Here is an 18466-nt window from a genome sequence, read left to right on the forward strand (position 1 = left end):
GGTGGGGCCAGTCAGAGGTGGTGTTTGCCGCTTCTCCAAACTACTCAATATTTCCACTGCCGGTTCTCCAGAACTGGTCAGAACCTGCTGAATACCACCTCTGCCTCAAATTTTGGAAGACTCCTATCATGTTATCCATAGTCCTTCTCTTCATTAAGTAATCAGTTCCTCTGATGTCTCTGCCTCTTAATAAACAATGTTGCTTGAAAAAAGTACTACCAGACTTCTTCTAGACTAACATGGCTTCTTCTAGACTAACATGGCTCTACCACAAGAAAAAGTTACTTTTTGTAACTACAGTTCAAGAGAGGACAGCTTGATTATATCTGATAGAAGAAAACAGCCTTATTCTGAAATGTTTTAATGTAGCTTGCTGCACAGAGCAGCAGATTGAATTTAAAGATCTTATTGGCTTGCTCCAACTCTACAGATCACAAGACCAGAAATATTTTCTGAAGCTGGGCCAGATAAATATACTATAATGTAGACAGAGCCTCTTTTCATAGCAAAGGGCTACTTTAGTCCCTGAATCCTTTCCTTCTATCATTCAGTAGAAGTTAAAAATTGTTAAAATTCTAGCTTTGAAGAATAATATTTTTAACATGAATAGCACGATCTATTATTGCAGGACATCTATCAATTATTTTATTTTTGTAAGACTTTATGTTGACCGCATTAAAAGGAAACAGAAACGCAAACAGAAACTGAACAGATTCTAGAAACGAAATTATTAGCTTAAGTAAGTGATATTAATCCCAATAGATTTTAAGCATTAGGTCTACACCAGGAAACTGACAGAAAAAGTTACCTCACATTTATTGTAAGTTTAGCCACCACTGTAGAAGCCAGTAGGTCAGTCGCTCAATTTAGAGATGACCATCTAAGAAATTGTAACTGATGTGGCTAATTTTTTTTCCTGGCACTCCTTTGATGAAAAGCAAATTGAAAGACTTGAAAGACTTGCTTTATATCATTTGGCCTAAAACACTGCCTAAAAATTGTCTCTTGGCTGTGTTTGGGTTGCATTCTCTCCCCCTCTCCCCTGCAAAACATCTTTAAAATTGATTCTTTGCACATCATTTTTTCCCTAATCTCCTTCATGTGGTGTCTGCAGCTTTTGTATCTCAAAGAAGTGAAAACCGTGTGTGCAAACACTGTTTTAATCATATAAAAGGTTTTAATCTAGCTCTTTACAATATTGATAGCCATCAATATTTTAGTATTTATAAAAGTAAATAGGTCTAATTCTCAACTTGACTTTTTTTTTAAAGTTCTTTTATGGATTAATATTACCTTTGTTTGGTAATTTTCTTTTACCGGAAGGGAAATTTGCCTCTTTATAGATAATACACCAAATGACAAACCATTTAAAGCAGGGGTGTCAAACTCAAGGCCGGTGTGTGTGTATGTGGATGCAGCCCATAGGGTGCTTAGATCTGGCCCATGGGGCCACCCTGGAAACAGTGAAGGACTGGCCCGCAGTGCCCTCTGCCAGCGAGAACAGAGGTCCGTTTTTGCTGGCAGAGGGCTGAAGGAGGCCGTTATGGTTGAAAACAGGGCCCAGGAGGCGTGCACAGCCCATCTGAGCTCCGTTTTTGCTAGCAGAGGTTTAGGGTTACAGGAGGCTGTCCCAGCCAAAAATGGGGCTCGGGGGCCTGTTTTTGCTGGCAGAATGCTCAGGCCACCACAGTTGCCCCCTGACAGAAAGGACATCATACCGGCCATACCCATCCCAGCCCCCTGAGGTCAAACAACAACCCTCAGTGAAATTCCTGATTTAAAGCTTTAAAGCTTCCAAATCATTTAGCTAAATGTAAATAATGGTAATATTTCTCATGATCCTATTATAGCAAGCTGAAATTGGTTTATCTGACATAATGCTAGAGAAAACAGTTTAAAAATTCTTGCTGATAACGGTTACATTGTGATGAAATTGCTTCAAAACATTTGCTAAACCCCTACTAATTCTTACACCTTTTAACAAGGATGACCTGATGACAAAGTTAAGGACAGATTTTTGTCTTAACAACACGAGAACAGGGGAAATATAGTTTTGAGGCAAAATTACAACTCCTTGACCTTGACTGACAAAGCTTCTTTCATGAAACTTTTATCACATTTTCTTCATTATTCCAAACAAGATTTTAAAAATACTTTCTCCCTCAAACAGAAATGTGTTTAGATTATCTAGGTTCAACCTCATAAAGGGAACCCTCAATATTATTAAGGGGTGGGCTTCAAAAATTTCAGCAAACAGTTCTCTGCCCAGTTGCTGGGTGGGTGTGGCCATGGTGGCCATGGCCTAGTTGGCCTCCTGCACCATGGGACAGGGGCCGTTTTCGCCCTCCCCAGGCTCCGGAGGCTTTCCTTGAGCCTCCAGGAGGGCAAAAACAGCCTCCCCTGGTCTCTGGAGGCCCTCCAGAGGCCAGAAACAGAAGCCTGTTTCTGACCTTTTGGAGCCTCTGGGAGGCCCATTTTTTGCCCTCCCCAAGCCTCCGTGTGGGCCCTGATAACTTACCTGGCATCCAAAATGGGCCACATGGGGACTCCTAGGAGGGCGAGGAGGGGTAGGTGGGGCCAGCCAGGGGTGGGATTTTCCATTTCGCTGAACTGCGCAGAATCTTAGCTAGAGGATCGCTTGAACCCGTGCGAACCCAGTGCAGCCCACCCCTGATACTGTTCATTATGTAGAGTGCCACTGCTTCTACACAGATGCGTATCAGAACAATCATCCTCATCCTACTCGACTGACCACTCTTATCAGCACAAGTCCTGTCTGGATTTACCCGAGATGTTGATCCTTGCATTTTAATATATTAAATATTAATGGCCAACAAAATAGGATGCATCTCTCTTTGCTAGATGCAATGGCTGGACTGAATTGGGGACTGTATAGTTCCTATCAGGAAAGATTTCTGCAGAAACTTCTAAGAAAGTTGCTAGGTTCTACTCCATTGCAATTGTCATGGGATTAATGGGATTTCATTTGCTGTAATCTGGATTAAATAGTCATTGCTGTAGGAATTGAAATGATAGTTACAATCTTATTGGATTTATGCATGTATCTTGATCTATATGTTTAAATTTGCATATTCTATTTGCTGTTTAGGCATTTACATTTCACTAATTTTCTAGGCCATGATACTCCATTTTATTATTATGGTATTGGTGATCTTAGTAAGTGTGTAGTAGACATAGAAGAGGTCACAAAGTGCATAACTAGCTACAGTCTATTGCCCAAGGGGCGAGGGTAGGGATATTCAGGGAGAGTGAAGAGGAACTATGCTAAAAATACCACTTTCTTCTATCTATTTAAAACTAAAATAATAACCAGTTTTAACCTGTTTTAAAACTCTCAGAAATTAACTAACTTGTGCCTAAAAGTTAGCTCAGGCAAGAAAGACCAGGGTTTTTTTTTTTCCAGAAAGTTGCATAAGGTTTATGTTCAAAATCTGACAGTTTCTTTTTCCTGTCAGAGAAGATATGTACGGCATATCTGAAAAAGATCAGGGTACCTTAGTGGTTTACAAGTGTTGATTACGTTCGCAAGGCAAATCTACTGTGGGATATATTCATTAGACTTAGTCCAAATTGTGGGAAATAATTGTCCCTGTTTCGGTCTTCCTTCAGGCTTTTTTTTGGAATACTAGGTCCAGTATCATAGAACCATAGGGCTGGAAGGGACCTGGGAGGTCATTTAGTTCAACCCTCTGCTCATGGCAGGTGTCCTTATATTAACCTGGACAAATGGTTGTCCATTCTTTTTCTTGAAAACCTCCAGCAATGGATCATTCACAAATCTGGGAGACTAACTGTTCCATTGATTGATTATGCTAGGAAATTCCTCCTTAGTTCCAGTTCTCCCTCTGACAAATTTCTACCCTTTGCTTTTGGTCCTGCCCCTCAGTCTGGAGAACAAATTGACTCCTCTCTTCCCTGTGACAGTCTTTCAAATGTTGGAAGACTGTTATCATGTCATCCCTAACCCCGATCTTTGTTAGGCTAAACGTGTCTAGTTCCCTTAGCTGTTCATTGTACAATTTAACCTCAATTTTTGTATCATGGTCACCAGAATAGGACTCAGTATACCTCCTGTGGCCTCACCAGTCCAGTATAAAGCAGTAGTATCACTACTTTCCATGATTGCCATGACGATGACATTTGTTGATGAGGCCTAGAACCATTTTGGCTTTTGAGGGGGCAGTTACAGCACATTGCTGACACTCAAGTAATGGTACACCAGGACACCTAGATGCCTCTCACAGGAACTACTGTTGAGCCAAGTACTATTTATTTTGTATCTGTTCATATGTTTTCTTTCTGGCTAAATGTAGGGTCTTACTCTTCTCACCACTGAACTTCATCTAGTTGGCTAGGGCCCAATGCTCAAGTTTGTTAACATCTTTCTAAATCTTAGGTCTATCTTCCAAAGTGTTAGCATTTCCCCCTACCTTGTTATCTGCGAATTTGATGAATACCCCTCCCGTTCACCTTACCTAAGTTATTTATGAAGATGTGGAAGAGCACTGGGCCCAAGAGAAAACTTTGAGGTATCTGAAGGAGATGAATAGGCTGAGCCCAAAGGTGGGGATAAACGTGTCATCTGTTTGGAATTGCTGTGCAGCCACAAGAAACCCAAGTCCAGCCCGCTGTGAATATTGTGGATCTTTATTGTGCCAATTTAGCTTCACCATTAGTAGATCAGATTCTTGAATATAGGTAACATGTAATAAACATTTTAGTGTTTTGAACTCAGTTCCTGTTCCTGGTCACTCACACCTGTCACTGTATACTTTCTTCCATGTAGATGTGGTTCCATTAGGGACCAAATGTTAAGTGATAGGTCAGCCAACTGCTAATCCTAGAAAAGGTCATACTGTATAAAAAAGGAGTGAATTTGTTCTTTATTTTCTCAGAGAGTAAGTGCTGAACTAAGGAGTAGATATTGTAAAGAAATAGATATGAAGAGGAATTTCCTGACACTCAAAGCTGTTAACCAATGGTATGGATTGTCTTACCAGATGGTTAGATATATATTCAAAATGCTTGCAGTTCTGCACTGAACTAGTTATTAAGCTTCTAAAAAAAGAAAGAACAAGCTGTAAGTTCTGGATTGGTTAATTTTATTCTTTCATTTCTGTTTTAGTGCTGCCACAATCAAAAGATTCTTGCCTGTACACAATACATTTCAACCTGAAACATATACAGTAAAGAGCATTTAATATATACATACAATATATTTTATATGGCATTCAGCTTTGTTCGGGTATTTTCCCACGTCATTGTAGTTGTGCTTTTAAAGTTGTAGCAACGTTTCGGCAGAATCTCATCTGCCATCATCAGGCAGATTTCTGCCGAAATGTTGCTACAACTTTAAAAGCACAACTACAATGACGTGGGAAAATACCCGAACAAAGCTGAATGCCATACATGTAAGTACCCGCGAAAACTTAAGAACACAATATATTTTATATATACAATATATAAAATAAATAGTAATAAGGCATAACATGTATAGATATACATTAAAATACCTAGCACAATATCCAAAAACAATCCTATAATGTCATGGTCCTAATTAAGCCAAACTAAAGATCCTCTGGAGGAATTCTGTCACCATCTTCCAATAGGTGATAAGCCTCATAGGGTAGAGATGGTAGAGAAGTCTGACTGATAATGACTGATCACCATTCATTTTCCCTGGGTGTTCACTTAGGTCAATTCCAGTTGGAGAATATCATCCCAAAGGCTTAATAGGTCAAAGTAGCACATTAAACATCACTGCAGTTCTCAATCTAATTTTGTGCCACCCTGGGCAAGAGAGACCTTGAGTAAGAAGACCTCTATATCCCATTACCAAAGCTGCTTGAGAGAGGAGTGGGAATGGATTAACAGGGAATTCTTCTCATGCAGTTCTTAAAACAAAACAAAAATTAAGAGAGGGGAGGGGAAAGAGAAATATTTAATAGTCCCCTCTGATATGTATGATTTGGCTTCTGCAAAAGCCTCTGATGGTTTGATAGGTTAATTTAGGATTACTTAAACAGCATTTCATTTCTAATGAAGACCTCGGAGCTCTTACAGTCCAACCCCTTGCCCAAGGCAGAAGACTTAATTCCATCCCAGACAAATGGCTGCCCAATCTTTTCTTGCTGGAGGTTTTCAAGGAAACATAGGACATTGTTTGTCAAGGATGGAATAAGGTGTTGGGCAGTGGGCCCTTCAAGCCATATGATTCTGTGATTCTATGATTTGGCTTGAAAAAGAACTCCATTGCATAAATGGACTGTAATATTACATTGAAGCTACAGTAACAATGCCAATTAAGAATACAGAATTGTGGTCTCCCACAATTTTGGACCTCAAATGGGTCCTATGCCTTCTGTATCTCTCTCCACCACCCCCAACGCCAAATATAACAGCTGGAAGATACAGCTGGAAGGAGGCATCATCCCCACCAGCTGCCACATTTCGGCTCCAGATGCAACATCCACATCAGATACCCAAGTTTGGTAATGGATTTCCCATTACCAAATTCTAGCTAGACCTGGAAATGTTAAGATAAGAAATGTAACGCACAGAGATATTTTTGAAAGTGATTCACAATTGGTGACACTCTTAAAACACATATTTTTGGATCTTAGCTTAATTGGAACTGGTCTCTTGGCAAGGTCTTCAAATGAGGTTGGGGGGTATTTGTCACTTCCTAGCTGCTGGCTCCTGCTCTTCTGAGCCCTTTTCCTTTCTTATTTTGTCCAGTTCCCAGTACAGCTTCCCCTCCTGTCTCCAGTGCCTCCAATGATCCAGTGGGCTCCTACTCCATTAATGGGATTCTGGGGATTCCTCGATCAAATGGTGAGAAGAGGAAACGTGACGAAGGTAGGGGAAAGCTTTTTCTCCTTTTTTTGGTTCACTTCACTTCACTCCTTTGGGAAAGTAGTTGGAACCCCAATAAGCTGACAAACTATTTAAAATAAAGCGAGAATATCATAATCGAGAATACTTTTTGAAAGCAAGTCTCACTGAATAGAGCAGGCAGAATTCACCTGCAAGCACTGCAAGATGATCGTATGTGCTGTATCAAAGCAATTTTAATTCTGCTTGGAACTACAGATAGTCCTGGACTTATAACCACAATTGAGCCCAAATTTCCATAGCAAAGCAAGACATTTTTAAGTGAATTTTGCCCCATTTGATGACCTTTCTTGCCACAGTTGTTAAGTGAATCAGTGCAGTTGTTCAGTTAGTAACATGATTGTTAGGTGAATCTGACTTCCGCTGACTTTGCTTGTCAGAAGGTCTCAAAAGGTGAGCCCAGGACACTGCAGCCATCATAAATACATGCCAGTTTCCGAACATCTGGATTTTGATCCTGTGAACTATGGGATGTTGCAACTATTGTACCGATGAAACGTGGCCATAAAACACTTTGTTCAGTGTCATTGTAATTTTGAGGGGTCACTTAATAAATGGTTGTAAATTGAGGACTACCTGTAATCTTAGAAGACCAGAATCTTGGTAGCACGAAAGGATGTAAGTGAAAAAGTGTCCAATCTTTAAAAGAGAAATTTAGTAGGATTCTAGTTAGCCCCATTATTTCAGTAGCCTCTATTTTATTCTACTTCCAATGCAGCTCTAATTCTTATTTATGTATTTCTTTGATAATCCCTGGTTCAATTCACATTACATAAAAATATCCTAAATACAAGTTAACAAAACTTGACTCTTGTGTCCACATAACATGTTGTGTCCAAACTAATAAGTAGTCAGTCAGCTAAACCCAATGGCCTGATATTTTATTTTTTATTTATTTTTATTTATTAGAAATAAGAATAAACATAAGTATAAATACAGGAAATGGGTATGAATAATTGGGGATAATAGGACAGGGACAGTAGGCATGATTGTGTGCTTATGCACACCGCTTATAGACCTCTTAGGAATGGGGTGAGGTCAATAGAGGTTAGTTTGAGGGTAAAGGGCTGGGGGTTACAACAGAGTTCCAGACATTGACCACTCTGTTGCTGAAATCATACTTCCTGCAATCGAGTTTGGAGTGGTTTACATTAAGTTTGTATCTGTTGTGTGCTCTTGTGTTGTTGTGGTTAAAGCTGATCTATTCATTAACCGGTAAGACATTGAACAGATAATTTTATGTACTATGCTTAAGTCCAATCTTAGCCAGCATAGTTCAAGGTTGTCTAAGCCTAGAATCTCAAGTCTGGTGGTGTAGGGTATTCTGTTGCGAACAGAAGAGTGTAGTACTCTTCTTGTAAAGTACTTCTGGACTCACTCAATTGTATTAATGTCTGATATAAAGTGAGATTCCAGATAGTAGAGCTGTATTCAAGTATTGGTCTAGCAAAGGTTTTGTATGCCCTAGTTTGCAAATCAGTATTACCAGAGGAGAAGCTTCGTCAGATTAGATTTACAACTTTTAAAGCCTTTTTGGCAATGCTGTTGCAGTAAGCTCTGGTGCTTAGGTCATTCGATATGAGAACTCCAAGGTCCTTGACAGAGTGAGGGTCATCAACGAGGTCATATCTGCCTAGCATTTATTTGGTGTATGGATTTTTTTTACCAATGTGTAGGACAGAGCATTTGTTAGTCAAGATTTGGAGTTGCCAACTGTTTGCCCATTCAGACACCTAATCAAGGTCACTTTGAAGGATGGTAGCATTGTCGGTGGTGTTGAATAGGTTTACATCTTCAGTGAAGATTACTTATAAGGTGATCACAAAGGTCATTTATATAGATTGTAAAGTGTGTGGGTCCTAGAATGCTCCCTTGGGGAAACCGCTGTTAACTGGTGCAAGGTTTGATAGGGCACTTCCTATTTTAACTATTTGTTGTCTGTTTACAGGAAGGCAGTAATCCACTTATGAAGGGATCCAGAAATGCCTTAAGAGTTTAATTTTAACAGTAGTTTGTTATGTACCACTGAGTCAAAGGCTTTGCAGAAGTCTATGTAAATTACATCTATTGCTTTACCCTGGTCAAGTAGTGTAGTCCATATGTTTTTGCAATGTAGAAGTTGCAAATTGCAGGACAATTTTTTTCTGAACCCACATTGTTTATTGGAGAGTAGATTGTTTGACTCTAGGTGGAAGGGGTGGCATTGGTTAATGATTGATTCCATGACTTTGCACATGACACAACACAATGAAATTGGTCTGTAGTTTTCAACTAAGCAGGGGTCACCTTTTTTGAAGATAGGGATGACCGTTGCTAAAAACCATAGGTTCATTAAGAAGCTGGTTCTGAATGATATCTCATATATCATGCTTAGGGGTTCTTAGTGGAGAGTGCAGTGGAGAGCTTTCTTAAAAAAGTATGCACATAAGCCACCAGGGTCAATAGATTAAGGATGGTTTTAGGTAACGTAGTGCCTTTTCTACATTATCTTCAGTAAAGTCAATATGTAGTCGATCACTGCAGCTAGTTGTGGTACAACTTGGAAATGTGGGGCATGAGTCATTGTTGTTTACAAAGACTGAACTGAAGAATGTGTTGAAGAGGTTTGTCTTAATGGCTTCATCATTATAGTCTTTCCTATTAGGTTCTTTTAAGGGTGGGATAGTTTTTGAGTCTTTCAGGCTGGTGTTTACAAAGTTATAGAAGGTGCGGGTAGATTTTGTACGTAGAAGATTTTCCTCTTGCTTGCAGCGGTAATTGATGCATTCTGCCTTTATCTATCGGCATAAGGTGTTATATCAGTTTTTAAAATTAGCTACATATTTAGTTTTGTTTTTACGCCATAATGATTTTTTTTATTGAAGTTTTGTTATTATTTTGGGTAAATTTTTTGTTTTGTTTTTGTGGGTTACTAATGGAACATATAGTTTAATGACTCTTTCGAGTTCAAGTAAGAAAGTATTATAATGTTCTTCTGTAGTATTACAGCCAGAGAACAGAATGTGCCAATCAAGAGATGATAAGTCAGCAGGTATGAGTTCATAATTGGCTTTTTTAAAATTGTATTTTGAGGAGCCATCATTATGATCCTCTTTGAGAGGGTGTAAATTTAGACAAAAGTCAATCATGCTATGGTCACTGTTTGAAAATGGTTCCTGTATTTGTAGGCCATAAATTGAGTTTGAGCTGTTGCAGAAGATGAGGTTGAAGTAGTTGTTTAGTCTAGTGTTTATATGTGTATATATAAAACACTAGACTAAACAACTACTTCAGGCATTTTACAGGGTTGCATGAATGGGTTCAGATGTACATTCATTTAGTGTCCAATTTATAAGAGGTAAACTGAGGTCACCAAGAAAAATAAGAGGGTGTAGATAGAGGCAGCCCACATCAGTAGTGAAGTTAGCTTGTTTGCATGAATTATACCATAGTCAGGGGTTCGATAGCATAGTAAGAAGTGGACTGAGGTATTTGAGGACAGTTCATGGACTCAGGAAGAGCAAGGTCTTGTATAACTTGAATCTTTTTTTGATTTAAAGACTTTTTATAGAATATAGCAACTCCACCTCCTCTACAGATTTCACGATCAGACCGATGAACATGATATTCTTTTACAGTGGTAATGGAGTCTGGGAAAGATGCATTCAACCATGTCTCACAGACAAATATAATGTCAAATGTGGCTGTGCTTAGTAAGATGAGGAATTCATGCATTTTATTTGCAAGGCTTCTTGCATTGAATAGTTTGCATTTAAGATATATAGTAGCGGGTCTGGAGGAAGTAAGGGGCATACATCCCTAATGTTGGATGTTTGGGTGATGGTTATTGGGACATAGGTTGTGGCTCTTGCTTTTGATACATTCTGCACAGTAGTCAATGTATAGGTTAGTTAATTCATGTAATCTTTTGAGCTTAGAGCATAGTTCACAGGATTGTACACCTTGCTGTAAAATTAGATCAGGGCAAGAATGAAGGTTCTTATGGCTGTTGTTACTCTTTGTGAGTGAATTTATTGAGAAAATGAATTTATCTTTGCTTGATTCATTTTTGCAAATGACCCTTCAGAGGCATAGGGCTATCGAGCCATCTTTGTTTTTGAGCTCTGGACCGACATGGGAAATGTCAAGTATTTCATCAAGGGAGATGGTTGATGCTTGATAGTCTCTGATGATGTTGTGGACATTGGTGATGTCATCATTGTCATTGTCCTCTAGACCAAATAAGATGGCTTTTGGATGCTTCCGTTCATGCTCAACGGCTTCTTTGTTGAGGATGGGGTATCAATATTTGTAGGATTTGTGGTTTTTTGTGGATTGGGTTTTGGTTGTGGTTGTTGGGTAGAGATGTGGTTTGTAGTTGTTAGATATTCTTTATTTTATGCCATGTCTTTTTTTTTAAGGTTTGTTAATCCTGCTTGTCAAGGGATGTTATATGTGTTTCTATGGTATTAACTCTTTTGAACAGGGCAATATATTTGTCTAGTTTGGGTCTGCACGGTGGGCAGAAATATGGAAATGCATTGACGGATGATTTTAGGAATAGAGCCATTTGCCTGGTTATATTTGCCTAAATATAACCTACTAACCCAAGGGCTTCATTCACCTCAGCTGCTGTATCAGAAACAACCTTCCCTAGTTGAGCAGATTGTGCAGACTCAGCCTCTGGGTTGCTGAGAATGGGGTTTTCAAACAACATTCTGTGGAACCCTTCACTTCAATGGGAACTCAGTGGAGTTCTGGGCACAAAAAGTAGACAGATGCAGCCAAGCTTCTATCCTTAAAAGGTTGCACCTTGATCAGATTCTATTTTTTCTTTCTTTTAAACAAACAGCTTTTACTTGAAAATATTTGAAAGTTCACCTTAGAAAGCCTATGAAAAACATACAGGGAGCTGTTAGTGAGATTATGGGGATACAAGTTCTGCAAGGATGCATTTTTGAGGGGTTTTTTTCTCCTGGCAATCTTATAAATGAAACTGAAGGGACTGTGGCTGATAGGGACAATTTACCTTCAGAAACAGAACAAAGAATAATAGAGTTGGAAGGCACCAATTCCCTGCTCAAGCAGGAGATCCTATGTCATTTCAGACAAATGATTGTCCATTCACTTTTGAAGGCCTCCAGTGATAGAGCACCCTCAACTTATAAAGGCAAGCTATTCCATAGGTTGATTGGTTTCACCATTAGGAAATTTCTTAGTTCTAGTTTGCTTCTCTCCTTGCTTAGTTTCCAACCATTGTTTCTTGGAAAATAGTTTGACCCCCTCAAATATTGGAACAGTGCTATCATGTCACCCTCGTTCTTCTTTTCATTAGACTACACACACTCACTTCCTGTAACTATTCTTTGTATATTTTAGCCTCTAGCCCCCTAATCAATTTTGTTGCTCTTCTCTGTATTCTTTCCAGAGTCTGAACATCTTATTTGTGTTGTGGTGACCAGAATTGGATGCAGTATTTCAAGTGTGGTCTTACTAAGACATTATAAAGTAATACTAGAACTTCACATGATCTTGATTCTATCCCTCTATTAATGCAGCCTAGGATCACATTGGCTTTTTTGGCTGCTGCTGCACACTGTTGGCTTATATTTAAGTGATAGTTCAATAAGATCCCACCAAGATCCCTTTCACAATTACAGGCATTAAGCCACGTTTCACCTAGTCTGTATCTACACAGCTGGCTTTTTGCCTAAGTGTAGAACCTTACTTTTATCTACGTTCAATCTCATTTTGTTAGATAGAGCCCAATATTCAAGTTTGCCAAAATCTTTTTGGATCTTGAGCTTGTCTTTTGGGATGTTGGCTATTCCTGGCAGCTTACTTCCCTCCATGTGAATGTAGTTCCATTCAGGACAACAGGTTGAGTATGATTTGTTAGCCAGTTACAAAGTCATCTGGTGGTGGTGGTGTCTATCTCACATTTTACTAGCTTGCCAAGAAGTAGATTGTGGTCTACTTTATCAAATGCTTTACTGAAATCTAAGAATACTATGTCCACAGGTTTTCAATGAAATGTTAAATTCATCACTTTATTAAAAAATGAAGTATGATTTCTTTGACATGATCTCTTTTTGACAAACCAGTGCTTATTATTTGCTTGCAAAAAGCTGCCCTAAATATCAATCATTAGATTAGGAATGCGGGAATACATGCTGAAGATCAATGAGTCACAGCTCTCATGGAAACCTAAACCATTCTTTCTGAATACTTTCCTTTTCACCAGCAGTACCTGCAACCCAGAATTACAAACCAGGCAGGGTGCCAGAACACATTAAGGAATTAAAATAGTTACAGTGCAAGGATAACTATCAGCAGCCAAGTTACTCTTGCTCATAAAGTGAAACCCTTTAGCAGAGAGGTTATTTAAGCTCTCCAGAAAGTTGGTGGGCATATTGGGCTACAAAATGCCAAACTAAAGAGACAAATTAACATATTGAGTGAGGGCTAATCCCATTCTGCCTTTGTTCAGACCTTGCTGCAGGGAATTTTTGCCTATGAATATCTATCTCTTTATCTCTTAAGTACTGGCATCTTCTGTGGGCTATTAAGGAAGGTGGGGGCTGCTTTCTCCTTCTAAGAAAACATGTGTCTCCATTGTCATTCAGGGAAATTTATTCTTCCTTTCTAATATTTCTCAAAACATTTCATTCTTCTAGGAAGGGGTGGATACTAACTTTCTACAATTGGCGCCATGTTACTATGCCATATTATCATGAGAGAAAACTAAAACAAATTGGAAGGATGATCCACTTATTATCAGTGAGCAATCATATGCCTTGCCCATTCCGAAGCAATGCAAGAGGCTCCTGTCCCAAATGTGCTTTTTCAAGAGGCAACTGGACTTTCTGAAAACCAAGAAAATTCAGTTCTTGAAATTCTTGAAAAGCACCTTTGGGACATCCATGATCTGGATGACTGAAGAATCCCCATAGACAAGAGACTCCTGTGTTCAGCGAACTGACAAAGCACAGTTTCCCACCCAGGAGAAGCAATCCTTAGATCAATTTTCACCACTTAAAGATACCAGCTTATCTCACTCACCTCACAAGATATCCTTAGGTAATCATCCAGATTTAAGGAAAAATCACAGTAAAAAAAAAATCAGACAGAATGCCAAGCATCCTGCCTCTCAGCCATTTCTTCTATGGCTATGCCAACCCTTCTGTAAATAGCTGTTCCAGCTATGTTGGAAGTAAATTCCAAAAAGCCTAAAAGAATCCTTTAACAATGTTTAAGAAAGTCAAACCCCAGGAATGAAAGTACCACAAAAAACTCCAGGGTGGGGAGAACACAGTCTACAGAAAGAAAGTCTGGGCGTACTGCCAAGAACCATTAAGGCTTACAATGTAACAAGCTTAACCCAGAGGCAGCTTTTGAAAACACTTAAAACAGCAGGGCAATTAAGATAAGGATTAGTCTAGAAATACAGGCATACCAGAATGCTTCTCCAAACTCAGGGGTGGGATATTACTAGTTCAGACTGATTCTATAGAACCAGTTGCTCCAAAGAGCAGCTGACACCCAACTGGTTCGCTGCAATGACCTTCTGGTCATCTGTTTGGCCCACCTGCGAACCAGTGCAAACCGGTAGCAGCTCACCTCTGGAATGGACTGAGCTTTTATAATCATATTTTTCAGTGTTTCCCAAGCTTCCTAAGTTGATTTCTCCTTTAAGATATTTATCTATGGGATCCTTTCCAAGCTCTCTCTGAGTTTGTTAAAATTGGCTCTTTTAAAGTCTAAAACACTAGTTTGGTTATGTTCTATTGCTTGTGTCTGCTTTATATTGAATTCTAACATGGCATGGTCACTATCCTCTAAAATTCATGCAATTTCAATTCCTTCTATCACTTCTTCTCTGTTAGTAAGAATAAGGTCCAGTATAACTGTCCCTCTAGTTGCCACCTCTACTTTTTGGGTGATATTGTCAGCTGAATGGTCAGGAATCTGTTTGATTTCCCATTTGTTGCAGAGTTTGTCTTCCAGGTGATGTCACTGTAGTTAAAGTCCCCCATTACTACTGTGGTGTATTTCCTACATACATTGGTTAACTCAGTGGTTCTTAACCTTTTTGAAAGAATCGCCCCCTTGAGTCATTGAGGAAGTGATCATCACCCCCTCCCCCAACATAACCTCTCAATCACAACACAGGGAAATAATTCTTCAATTTATGCAAACACGATTTTTGTTTTCTTTAAAATTGTTGTCAAGACATATTGATGCAAACAATTTATTTCCAGTCTTTTTCTCATATCTCAACTGTGTGAAAAATACTGATGCCACCCATCACTTTACTCCCAAACTTCATGATACGTGTATTTCATTATTATCTTATTTATTCAAGACACTTAAATGCAATGACCACTGAAAACAAAATTCAATTGCAAGAAAATGAAATGCCCCCCCCAAAGTAACATTTAATGATTTAATTACAAGTGAATTTTAAGATGCAAAAAGAAATATAAAAAGGGCATAAGAACAAACCGCAATGCAGGAACTAAGAATTTCAAGACGAAAACTCTGAAACTAAATTAAGATTCGAGGAAAATATATATTCATGCACACTGTAAAAAGGGTTAAAAAGACACAAAGAAAATTTTTACAGAAGGAAAGCAACAAAAATCAGAACAACAAATTAATTTTTTTCTAAACTGAAGAAAAATATATATATATCTACACAAAAAGTTTACACAAAGAGCACAAAAAAAGATTGAAACCATAAAACCAAGAAACCAAAATATAATATCGAACTGGAGTGCATGCTAAAAAAGTGCAATACAAAGAGACACACAAAATGTTTTACAGAGCACAACAAGAATTCAAAAACGAAGCCAAAAGCTCAAACTGGAACGTGAAATCCAATGCAAGCAAATACAACGATAAGAGCTGAGACAATTATTAACGAAGAAAATGTATGTACACAAAAAGCAAAAAAAAGAACATCAATGGCTGCCTTGTGCTTGGTGAGCTGATGCCAATTTCTTGATGTCTGGAACCATTTTTGTTAATCTCATTCTTAAATCGCCGTGCTCAGTGATCTTCAACATGTTCCTTGACTTAGAAAGGATCTGTTGGACAGCGCTGAAGCCCCTCTCCACTAAGTAAGTGGAAGGAAAGGCTAAAAGAAGCAACTTAACTTCCTCCCACAATATTGGGTAAGTGTTCCTCATTTTCACCCAAAAAGCATCGTAGCCATAATTCTGAAAATATGATTAGGCTTCACAGGCATATTTCAGATCTGTCAGTGGCTCTTGCAGTTTGGGATGAGGTTGTGCAAAGGCTGTGAAAGGATTTAGCACCCAAGTGGGCGCTTCCAGATTTATCAGATCATAGAATCTGGTTTCCATATCTTGTTTTAGTTGTTTCAAGTGGCAGCAAAAAACGTCCAAATCTTCTGCTTGGAGTTGACGTTCATTACCAAGGCTTGGGAACCGATATAGCTCCTGGTGACTCATATTGCTTGCAAGGAGGTCCAATTTGGAAATAAATGAGCAGATTACTCCTTTGGCCTTAAGAAAATTGATTTTATCTCCTTGCAGCTTTACATTCACTTCATTCAGCTTGTCAAAAACATCAGCGAGATAAGCTACATCCAGACGTCGAAGTTTAAGAGCTGCTTAGACTTGGATTAATGGATTTAAGAAATTCGACAACTGTGTCAAAAAGTTCGTGGAATCTCCGCAAGCACTTTCCTTTTGAAAGCCACCTTACTTCGGTGTGCAAAAGGAGATGTTCAAACTCATCATCATTTTCTTCACAAAGCTTGTGAAAAAGTCGGTTGTTCAAGGCATTCGATTTAATTTTATTCACAGTGTTAATGATGTAACTTAGAGACTCATGCAAACGGCCACTCAAATTTTTTGAGACAAGGTGCTGTCTATGAATGACGCAATGGATGGTCATAACTCCAGGTATAACCGATTTTAGATGAGCTTGAAATCCACGATATCGTCCAACCATGGATGCAGCTCCGTCGGTTGCACATGCCACAACGTTTGTCAAAGAGATGTTTTTCTCATTAAAAAACTCTTCAGCCTTTTTAAATATCAAAGAACCTTTTGTGTCAGTGGCTAAATTTCAAGCAAATAACAGTTCTTCCCTGATTTCTTCATTTCCGTTGATGAAACAGACATAAGCCAATAACAAGGCTTCATTTTCATGAATCGTTGACTCATCAATCTGCATCACGAATTCTGTACTTTTCAAGGTGTCAATAAGCCTTTCTTCCACATCAGCAGCCATTTCATCAATTCTTTTTGATACGGTGTCATTGCTCAAAGGAATCGATTGCATAACAGTGCTTGGACTGGGCCCCAACATGGTGGCAACAATCTGTTTCACTGCTGGTAAAATCAGCATTTTCTCTGATAGTGTGAGATTTGCCACATTTTCCTATCAACAAAGATACTTCATAGGAACAAATGAGCCCCTTGTCGGCATTGAGTGATGATTTTCCAAATAACTTCTCAACAGTGCTGCGACCCTCAAACTTGGCCTTTAAGGATTGGAAAAATGATGCCAGTTTGTTGGCTTTATCCAAATGAATTCTTACCAAATGGTCTTTCAGTCGGGAAGGCTTCATAGCTTCATTTGAAAATGTTTTCTCACAAAGAAGACAAAACGGAAGCTGTACATTGGAAGGAGATGGAATGAATACCAATTTTAGGTATTCCATCGAATATTGGTGACACTTCCTCTTCTTGGCCATGTTGAGAAGTCTTCAAAATGAAAGGCACTAACTGCAAATTAAATTTTTGACTGCACTGGAACACTATAAAACACACGTGGATATCGATAAACCTAGTTTCAACAGTTATGTTGACATCACAGGGGACAGCCACTCACCATGCAATGTTTCAAAAGAAGCGCTCACCCCTCCATCACTGCCCATTCCGGCCAATGGCGTGCCACTTCATGGGTAGAGTGATAGAGGCTGCTGCGCAACGCGCATGAAGATGAGCGAGGTGTATTCACATATGTATGGCGTTCTGTACTGAAGCTAGCTGGAGGAACATTTTAAAACACAGTTCAATCCACTAATAGCGAGCAATCTGATGTTTTTGTACAACAGATATACAGCGGTTCACTATACGAAAAAAGTCTCAAAAGTGTCCCCAAAACTTCATGCTCCATCGCCCCCATATCACCCACTTCCATTCCTTCACCCCTGCATTGCCCCTTTTCATTCCATTGCCCCCCTGAAAAACGAAATCGCCCCATGGGCGGGCAATATCACCCAGATTAAGAACCACTGGGTTAACTGATTAGCAAAAAGTTCATCTATTTCTTCTGCTTGGTTAAATGGCCTGTAATGTAGACCTTTGGCAATGTCATTCTTTTTTATTTTTTTTTTGAAACATATTCATTTTAGAAAGCTTTTGTCTTCTGTTGTGTGCAACTCTGTAGAGAGGAAGTGATCTCTAACATATAATGCAACTTTACCTCCTGTTTTGATAGATCTATTTGTATCCTCCTATCAGTACATTCCAGTCATGAGTTTTATCCTACCAAGTTTCTGTAATGACAATTATATCATGCTTACCTTGTATAC

General features: G+C 38.9%; 1 protein-coding gene across 3 annotated transcripts in view; it reads left to right on the top strand.

Annotated features, from left to right (window-relative positions):
• Positions 1 to 18466, top strand: part of PAX2 (paired box 2) — a 211204-nt gene that overhangs the window by 84805 nt on the left and 107933 nt on the right. For all 3 annotated transcript variants that reach the window (XM_087932130.1, XM_087932129.1, XM_087932131.1), the window contains one exon: positions 6760 to 6879. In XM_087932130.1, the coding sequence (XP_087788256.1) occupies positions 6760 to 6879 (120 nt within the window). The remainder of the gene's footprint in view (positions 1 to 6759; positions 6880 to 18466) is intronic.

Source organism: Pseudonaja textilis, chromosome 4 (genome assembly GCF_049901715.1).
Source record: "Pseudonaja textilis isolate UNSWEBS1 chromosome 4, rPseTex1.2, whole genome shotgun sequence".
In the NCBI taxonomy this organism is placed as follows: Eukaryota; Metazoa; Chordata; class Lepidosauria; order Squamata; family Elapidae; genus Pseudonaja; species Pseudonaja textilis.